Source organism: Ipomoea nil, unplaced genomic scaffold, assembly GCF_001879475.1.
Source record: "Ipomoea nil cultivar Tokyo-kokei standard unplaced genomic scaffold, Asagao_1.1 scaffold2701, whole genome shotgun sequence".
NCBI classification, from domain to species: domain Eukaryota; kingdom Viridiplantae; phylum Streptophyta; class Magnoliopsida; order Solanales; family Convolvulaceae; genus Ipomoea; species Ipomoea nil.
In genome coordinates this window covers 420,531-430,582 of record NW_017619129.1, presented here as the reverse complement: position 1 = coordinate 430,582, position 10,052 = coordinate 420,531, and the positions used below count along the sequence as shown (strand labels likewise).

General features: G+C 37.3%; 1 protein-coding gene across 1 annotated transcript; it reads left to right on the top strand.

Moving 5' to 3' along the window:
• The first annotated feature begins 263 nt into the window (after window positions 1-263).
• Window positions 264-2,984, top strand: LOC109155314 (probable carbohydrate esterase At4g34215). Its single transcript, XM_019302998.1, has 3 exons — window positions 264-355; window positions 914-1,515; window positions 2,543-2,984. Exons 2-3 carry the CDS (start codon window positions 964-966, stop codon window positions 2,759-2,761), a joined length of 771 nt encoding a protein of 256 aa, XP_019158543.1. The 5' UTR covers window positions 264-355; window positions 914-963; the 3' UTR covers window positions 2,762-2,984.
• The last annotated feature ends 7,068 nt before the right edge of the window (window positions 2,985-10,052 follow it).

Here is a 10,052-nt window from a genome sequence, read left to right as displayed (position 1 = left end):
CCAAATTTGTATTAGAAGTGGAAGAATGGAGATGAGATTGGATTTGGAAGAATAAATTTAGTAAACAAGTTTTCCAATTTCCATTTTTCCACTTCTTCAATTCTCCAATTTTTTGGAAAATTCTCTATTTTTCCAAGTTGGTAAACGACCCCTTAATATTTTCTAATGAAGAAACATATACAACGTACAAACTCTGAGTAACTCATTAGTCATTATTGCTGTCCGACTCATTATGAGGGGCATAACTGCTGTCGGACTCAGTGAGTAACTCATTTTCCCAAAGTCAGTGTACCATTGTGAGTTCAAAGTATTTCTCTGTCAATTTTTTGCGATTCGATTGCCCTACTTGATCCAGGTATCAACTGGAAACTGGTTTCTTCTCTTAAATTCTTATTTTCAGCATTCTACTCACAGGTTTTCAATTTTGGTATTGCGTTATGGGGCTCACTCGAATGATCTTGTGAATTCTTGAATTCCAATGATGCTTTTAACGCACGATAACGAATTTCATGTTTCAAATTGTGAAATTATATGCATGAATTTCAGTTCTATTGAATTTTATTGTTCTTTTAATTTGCATTTTAGGTTTATTTTGAATTTCAGGTTTCTTTTTCAAACCTTAAATTGAATCTTAACAGGGAAGAGATAATAATTTAGTTATTACCAGTATTTTGAAGCATTGAAGTTTTTAACTTAGCAGTTCTTTTATGGTTTTCGACATTTTGTTTACTGAGATCTTGTTCTTTGTGCCTCACACCTGTTCTGTTTATGTTTGTTTTTCTTTTTAGAACCTTGCTGCCAGTCTGTTGATTAATTGGCACAATTTTTTTTTATTATATCTGCCAGTCTATTAATAGCAGGTCACTAATTGGTTTTAATGGTTCCAAGCTATTTATTTCTTACTTATCATCAGATCTGGCCTGAGACAATCTGGGAGCATCCCTTATTTACCATATTTTTCATATGGAACTCCCGAATTCAACCCAGAATCATGAAGTCAAGCCGCCTAAGAATATATTCATTCTATCGGGCCAAAGCAACATGGCTGGTCGTGGTGGAGTAGACAAGAACAAGAAATGGGATGGCGTAGTTCCTCCTGAATGTAGCCCCGACTCATCCAAAATCTTCCGTCTTAGTGCACAGCTCTGCTGGGAGGTGGCTTGTGAACCACTGCATCATGACATTGATGCCAAGAAGACCTGTGGTGTTGGACCAGGAATGTCGTTTTCAAATGCGGTAAAGGACAGTGTGGGTGTTTTTGGCCTTGTTCCCTGTGCGGTAGGTGGAACTGCGATAAAGGAGTGGGCACGCGGGGAACATTTGTATGAGAACATGGTGAAGAGAGCGAAATCTGCCATTCGTGATGGCGGTTGCGAGATCAAGGCATTGCTGTGGTACCAGGGTGAGAGTGATACATCATCAAAACATGATGCCGAGAGTTACAGAGCTAATATGGAAACACTAATACACAACATCCGCAACGATTTGGATTTGCCAACTCTGCCAATTATTCAGGTCAGTTCACCTATTATAGTGTCAATGTAAATGCCATTTTCATCAATTTTACTGGGCATTACTTTGTACTATTTGTCTATTTATATTTTGAGTTAATACCAGCTGGGGTCCTCCGAGTATAGTAGCATCCCCACGTTTAGTCCTAAACTTTCAATTTAATCACCTATGGTCCTTCAACTTTTAAATTTAATCAGTCGTGGTTCTTCCCTTAGTTTATGTAAGGGCATAGTTAGTACCAGGGCTGGTTAAAATTTTGAAAGTTGAAGGACCATGGGTGGTTAAATTTGAAAGTCCAAGGACTACGGGTGGTTAAATTGAAAGTTTAGGACTAAATGTGGCGGTGCCACTATATTTGGACTACCCAGCTGGTTTTAACTCATATTTTAAGGTAATATTCCTAGTTATAGTCAAAGATTCAAAACAATGAAAATTCTCATGCTTGGTATGATTCTTTCACTTTGTAACTTACTGTACATCAAAATAAAGTCACTTATCAAATTTTATCGTTTCCTGCCTTTGTGAATTAGAGAATTAATAATTTAAAAGCGTGAGGATATTCCAAAGGAGTTAAGAAAGGAAATGATAAATTCATTCATGCATTAATGGCATGGTACCGTTCGACCTCAAGCTCTTAACTGCTATTACTTGTTCTGATATGCAAACTCTTGTCTAAGGCTCTGTGATGTCCCATTCATCATTGTAGTTAATTGGAGTTTTCTTGTACAAATGAGACATAAGCTATCATGTTATGAATCAGAAAACTAACCTAGGACACAAGTTTTACCTCTTGCCCTTTATGAATTGATGGGAGGTGGAACAAAAGTTTTTTTTTGTGAAGAAAATGACACGCAATCTGCCCGTGCAGTGCACAGGCCAGCTGGGCGCGTGCACTGGGTCCTCGTTATTTTTTTTTGGTCAGAATTGTTTTTCTTTTTTTCTTTTTCTCTCTCTCTCTCTCTCATCTCTCCTAGTTGGCCTGAAAATACCAACACTAATGATATTGTGTTATTTGGTGAATACCATTAAGGTTGCTATTGCATCAGGGGATAAAAAATACATTGAGGAAGTAAGAAAAGCGCAAAAGGAAATTGACCTTCCAAATGTCGTGTGCATTGATGCCTGGGGATTGGAGCTCAAGGAAGATAATCTCCATTTGACCACAGAAGCCCAGGTTCAACTTGGCCAAATGCTTGCAGAAGCATATCTTACCCGGTTTGCGTCAAACGTTCCTTCTACTGCTCTTTAAGCCATGGAGTGTTCTTATTAGCTTTGGAGTCTCTGAATGTGAATGTGTGAAAAACATTCTAGCACTTATTCTACTGTTCAGAACAAGGGAGAAATCATTGTTTGGATATGCATTTGTGATAGAATAGCTCTGATCCGATCCTCTCACGATGATCTTTTGGACTATAATTCATCATTTTAACAATATTTGTTGATGGTGGTGACTAGATCTTTATTTGTTGTTTGATCCTCTGTATCAACTATTGCTTTTAATTTGTTAGTTGATGTTTTTCCTTCTCAACTTCATCTTTAGAATACATTCGGAGTAATATATTCTCTCATTATTTATAGGAATAGTATGATATATGGAATAGTATGATATATGAGCATGGTTGAAAAAATTGCTAGGCGCTTGGGGGCGCCTAGGCGGCAATTATACGCCCGTGTATTTTTTATTGTATTTTTTCTTTTTTTTTTTTTTTAAAAAAAATTTAAACATTTTTTTAGTTTTTTAAAACTTGATAATTATAAACTATTTAATATTAAAATACTAACTTAAAAAACATTTAGAGTTTGAACAATTTAAGATTATTTCGTTCAAAACTATCGTTTTGAGTGAAATAATCCATTTAAAAAATGAAACATATTGCCCAACTCATATTAACCACAATCAATGAACGATACATGTGATAACGATGCAGAATTACACACTACAGAGTCTGACATATTTATTTAGCTACATAGTGCACAAAATTTTCCGATGAGTTGAGAGTGATGATGTCCAATCTGAAAAGCTCCCTTTCAATTGTGACTTCCTACTGACGTCCCGTCAGTTGGGTTTGAAATTCAATGCCCTAGTTTTTGAATCAACAAGAATGATGGATGGTGTATTAGGGCCCATGGCCCATGACTTGGCACAAGAAGGAATGAGTAATTAGCAATACTAATGCTATGCATCCGTTTGCACCATGCATATGTTGTGCATCCGTTTGCACCATGCATGGTGCATACGGATGCCAACACGATGTCGTTTTATTAAAAAATGCGCGTCTCCCCTTTAAAAAAAATTCAGGTTCGATTCCCAGCAACAACATTATATTGTTCATTCATTCTGGAATTTTAGTTTATAGATTATGGAATTATAGTTCATTGATTATGGAATTATAGTTCATCAATTATGGAATTGTAGTTCATCGATTCTGAAATTTTAGTTTATAGATTATGAAATTTTAGTTCATTCATTCTGGAATTTTTAGTTCATAGATTAGATTATGGAATTATAGTTCATCGATTATGGAATTATAGTTTATCGATTATGGAATTTTAGTTCATATGTTGTTGCTGGGAATCGAACCTGATTTTTTTTTTATAAGGGGAGACGCGCGTTTTATTAAAACGACGTCATTTTTGCATCCGTATACACCATGCATGGTGCATACGGATGCACAACATAATTTGCCCATTAGGGTCTATTCGTAGTACAATAAGGATTGAGCTTATTATTAATATAATAAAGATTGAATTTGCTATTTATAATGTAATAAGGATTGAACTAATTATCTATAATGTAGTAGGATTGGGCTCCCTATTTTCAATGTAATCTCCCAATATGAGATAGTCTATGATTTTTATTCCTAACTTGTAGGGCTCTTAGCCCAGAATATGTATAAAAAATAGTTATTTTGTGCATCCGTAGGGTCTATTCGTAGTACAATAAGGATTTGAGCTTATTATTAATATAATAAAGATTGAATTTGCTATTCATAATGTAATAAAGATTGAGCTAATTATCCATAATGTAGTAGGATTGGGCTCCCTATTTTCAATGTAACCTCCCAATATGAGATAGTCTATGATTTTTATTCCTAACTTGTAGGGCTCTTAGCCCAGAATATGTATAAAAAATAGTTATTTTGTGCATCCGTATGCACCATAAAAATAGTTATTTTGTGCATCCGTATGCACCATTCATGGTGCATACGGATGCAAAAACAACGTCGTTTTATTAAAAACGCGCATTCCACTTTAAAAAAAAATTCAGTTTCGATTCCCCTCAACAGCATTATGTTGTTCATTCATTCTGGAATTTTAGTTAATAGATTCCGGAATTTTAGTTCATAGATTCTAAATTTTTAGTTCATCGACTATGGAATTTTAGTTCATCGATTCTGGAATTTTAGTTCATTGATTTTAGAATTTTAGTTCATTCATTCTGGAATTTTAGTTCATAGATTCTGGAATTTTAGTTCATTGATTCTGGATATATAGTTCAAATAATGCACAATATAATGTTGTTGCTGGGAATCGAAACTGATTTTTTTAAGTGAGACGCGCGCTTTTAATAAAACAACGTCGCTTTTGCATCCGTATGCACCATGCACAACATAATTTGTCATGTACAAATAGACTTCTCGTACATGCGGAGAGTAAACAATTCTCAGTAATACAAAATATTTACTCTGTCTAAATTCTTTCTATATTTCTCATATACTCGTTATTTAATGGTAATGTTGGCCAACCATTGACAGCCTAAAAGTTATAAAACCAGTATTGGCATCGTCCATGAGGACATATACAAAAAATCACGTTCGTTCCTCAAACCTAAATTACAAATCCCGAAACCCTAGTCATGGTGATCACCCCCCGACAAACCCAATCTGGTCAGTCGACTCACGGCATGTAGTTGACTAGACTCCCATGCGTTGTCCCGTTGCTCAGCACTAACGGCAGAGAGAAACCGCGAAGAACCCAAGAGACATACGATCAACCATACAACCACCTATTTGGTCGATAAGCCCCCATCGGTTGACCCCAAAAGACCCTGCCTGAGGGTGGTAGAAGCTGTAAAACGCCTCCTGAAGGCCTTAAGATGCAACCTTGCGCCAGAAGCGATGGTCCCCCTACTAGCAGACCCCACCGGTCGCCAAAAACTCCGAGAATAGTCAAACATGACCGGCTTTCGGAGAGAACGCGAAGACCAGGTTCGTTGGTGAATCGATAAAATCGACCAACCTGATCAATCGTGGACCGTTTGGGTCCTCGTTGCTACATTGTTGTCCTTATTATTGGATATTTGTGAATAAATCAATACACAAAAAATATATAAAATATATATTTGTCCCGAAAAATGAAATTTAATTTATAGAAAATTAATTCCAACCAATTTTGGTAGAAACCACCCCATATATATTAACCAAATAGGGATTTATTTTAACAAAATTATCCCACCACAACTAGTGCGAAACTAGTACACGGGACTTAATTTCCACGAAATTAATCCCACCACAACTAGTACGAAAATCCGAAAGGTTAACGAATTGGGACTGAAAATCACACCCGAGTGATCCGCAAGCACTGAAACGGTGCAGCACGAAAGGAGCTCACTAAAGAACACGAAAGGAGCTCCAATTCTCCAATGCTCAAATTAAGCTACCAAAGCTTAATTACTCAACTTTCGTGTAGCACGAAAGGAGCTCCACTCCCAATTCTCCAAAATAAGCTTTTTCAAAGCTTACGACTTCGTAATGTGCTAGCGGCACATTACTTGAATTAAGCTTCCGTGTTTTAAGCTCAAAGCTTAACAAAAAGCACATCTCGTGCTTAACGATTCATTAGCATAAAATGCTAATTAACTAATTGCTTAATTATCCTTTCGTCATTTGGACTTCTCTCAAATAGGTTCACCTTGAGAATCAATTTCTCATTCACCTATTACCCATTTTGAGCGTACATTATATCTAATTCTTTGTCTCACTACGAAGAACCCGAATCCACCTTGACCCGACCCAAATCGGAAGTAGATCCCACATATATTTGTACCACAAAATAATCACTCAAAATGTCCTTTTTTAGCTAAAAATTCCAACAATCCCCACATGAATGAAAATTGATTTTCGGGACGAAGAAAAATCGACACGAACGTGCTCAACGGTCGATCCCTACATAGCATAGGTAGGTGTTTCCCTTTAAACCTTGCCTTGTGAAGATATGTTACTCTACTGGCTGTATGGTAGAACTTGATGTCTTTGAACCAACTGCCGTTTGTGTAGACGATGACATATCCCACACAGGAACCTTCCAACCTTTGTTCTGTTCTCATGGGTGTGCCCGTTTTGGTAATGGGTCACTTTCCTGGTTTAGCGAGAGTTTCTAAAGAATTGAGTTCATCAATTCTACTTTGAAGCGACCCCACTTCTCTCTAACATAGGTGATTCTTTATCGAGTATCCCGCATACTCACACATGTCAACCGACATTCGAATCATTAAAGCATCAACATGCTTGCCTCGTGCGGGAGCCACTGTTCTAACGAGGAATGGTAGTGAGTCCGAGACTCCCACAGTTACATGCTTCGTTCCATAATTTAGTTGTCCCATTGAATCTAGGTGCCAGCTAGGTTGGGTGTCCACTATAGAACTTTTATTCCATGGGCTTCAAACCAATTCCTCATGTCAATTTCTCCACAACCATTTGCTTACCCTCGGGTTAGCGAGTTAGCGGCCACTACGTTATCTTTTGACGTCAATAGAGATAACCCCTGTTGTGAGAAATTGTTTAATGGTATTATGTTTACGACTTATAAGTCTAGACTTACCATAACTCTGTACTCTTCCAATTTTGGCTTGACTATCGCCACGCACACAAATTGGAGGTACGAGTTTACCTCTAGGAACATTCCCGAAAAAGGGCATGACCATTCAGCCTATCGCTCGCGACATGAGTCTAAGGCTCTCAACTTAGATCCCGTCATGGATCTTAGCTATCACAAATCGTTTCAAGAATTTCCTTACAACCAACTGCACTGTCCTACGTAAACACGTAGCCTTCAATGGACTTAGCGTCCTTTGATATCGTTTTAACGTGCTATACTTTCCAAATACAGCTAGATATCCCATGTAATGCAGTCCAAAGTCACGAACATACCTTAAGTATCTCATAACTTCCACTATTGCCTTCTAGTGCGTATCACTAGGGTTACTCGTATGTATACCGAGTTTGTTAACCGCAAGGCAATATCCGGCCTAGTACAACCCATCAGATACAATTAAACCACCACTAATCTTAATGTATTCTCCGTGAGAAATACAATCTCCGTAATTATTTGCTAGTTGTACGTTAGTATCTAACGATGTCCAAGCCACTTAATTGTCATCCTTTGCAAGGATTCAATCAACACAATGAGATTGGCTAACCACAGACCATCCGGTCTTCTCACGATTTTTATCCCGAGGATTAAATCCGCCAAATCCATGTCATTTCATGTCAAATCTTAAATTCAACATGTTCCTGGTAGATTTGATCATTCGACCGTTACTACCCACGGTGAGTTTATCGTGTATAAACAAATAGTGATATCACCATCTATCGTAAGCCTTACGTAGACACAGTTGACACTTTCGTTTATATTAAACTCGTTGGTTATTATTGCATGATCAAACTTCATGTGCCATTGCTTAGGCAATTGTTTCAAACCATACAATGATTTCACCAGTTACATGCTTTCTTTCTATAGGGCGGAACCACAAAACCCTCAGGTCGTTCCATGTCTATTAAGAAAGCGATTTTCCACATCCATTTGATGAACTTCCAAGTCTCGCTAAGCAGCTATGACAAGTATCATTCTAATGGATTTTATTCTCACCACGAGAGAATACATATCGAAGTAACCATGGCATTCGCGTTACATGTAATCTTCAATTACAAGCCCGGCCTTGTACTTCAATGAAACCAACCGGTTTTATCTTCCGACTAGTGATCCACATAGGATCCAGAGGTTTTACAACCTGGAGGAAGATCAACCAGTTTCAAGTATGATTCTTTAAGATAGAATCTACTTCACCTCGGTAGCCTCTCTCGTGTTGGTCCATCTGTAGAAGTCACCACTTCTATATGCGTTCGAGGCTCGTTTTCTAACAAACTTGTCAGAAAATCTGGTCCATTTTCTAGTAAACAAGTTAGAATATGCGCATCACATTCTAACATGTACGTCAGAAAATATGGACCAAAGGATTTTTCAAACCTAGCTCTCTTGCTACGTCTAGCTTCGAGCTCGGGTTCTCTTTCATACCCTCCAACCACAACTACGTTGAACGTTCATTTCAACGTGCTAGGTTCATTCATTGAACCTTCGCAGAAATACATTCTCAAAGAGTGATGAATTTCTTGATTCAATTTATCGTGTTCTTATGTACGTCCAGAACATAGGACTCGTGTACTAAGAACAAAAAAAAAACGCATTTGGCAAGACACCCCCACATTTAAGGTATTAATAGGAAAGCTTCCTACGTACCCACAACCCATAAGAAGCCTTATCGAGTTTCATGCGGGTAACCTTATTTAAAAGGTACTTGCTTGTCCAAAAATATAGCCTCACCACACATACCTTGAGGTAGGTCCGAACTTATCAACGTCTTGATATTCATGTTCGGCAACACCGTTCAATTGAGGTGAATACCGTGCCGTACACTCAAGTACGATACCAACGCTTACGCAGAAATCACCAATAGGTGTTTCATATTCACCACATCGATCCTTTCTAACCACCTTAATTCCACGATTAAGTTGGTTTTCCACTTTATTCTTATAAATAATAAATTTATCAACGACATTGTTTTGCTCTCAAGAAAAATTCACTTAGCACTATCTAGTGTTATCGTTGATACTCCGAGAAGTACACCTAAGATGTCACCCGAAGGTACCCGAAAGGTTACGTACCTCCACTTCTCGAAAACTCGCCTATGACCGAAATATACGTTTACTTCTCGATCACATGGCCTAGAGGTGCTTCTAGCACTTCTCAGACCCGAGATGTGCGCTTCACTTTTCGGTGGTTTTGCCACATCACAAATATCATATTTGTGCTTATCATTAAATTTGGAATGTGGTCCATGCTAATTAATCTACGTATAGATTCAAAATTACCATGACCTTGTCTACCGTGCCACAAACACGAAGACCCAACCAAGCAAGACCAATTAATAATATTTTATTAATAACGGTTATTACACCGAGCTTACAGCCCAATTAGTAACTAACCCTTGCCTTCATTTCAAATTTAGACAAAACCTTGTCTTAAACCACAATAGTGACAACTTTATAAATCATTACACCATTACTCGCAAGTTAGGTGGTTCGAGATTTATTTTGTTGTCTCAACACTTCCGTCATTTGTCACAAATTAATTTCATAATAGTACAATTTGGTATCTTTAATCAAGTTAATTTTCACATGATTAACAAAATTATATCAATTAAATTTTCGAACTAGTTGAATCAAGCTTATATAATCGTATTAAGAATATTATTTAAAATATTC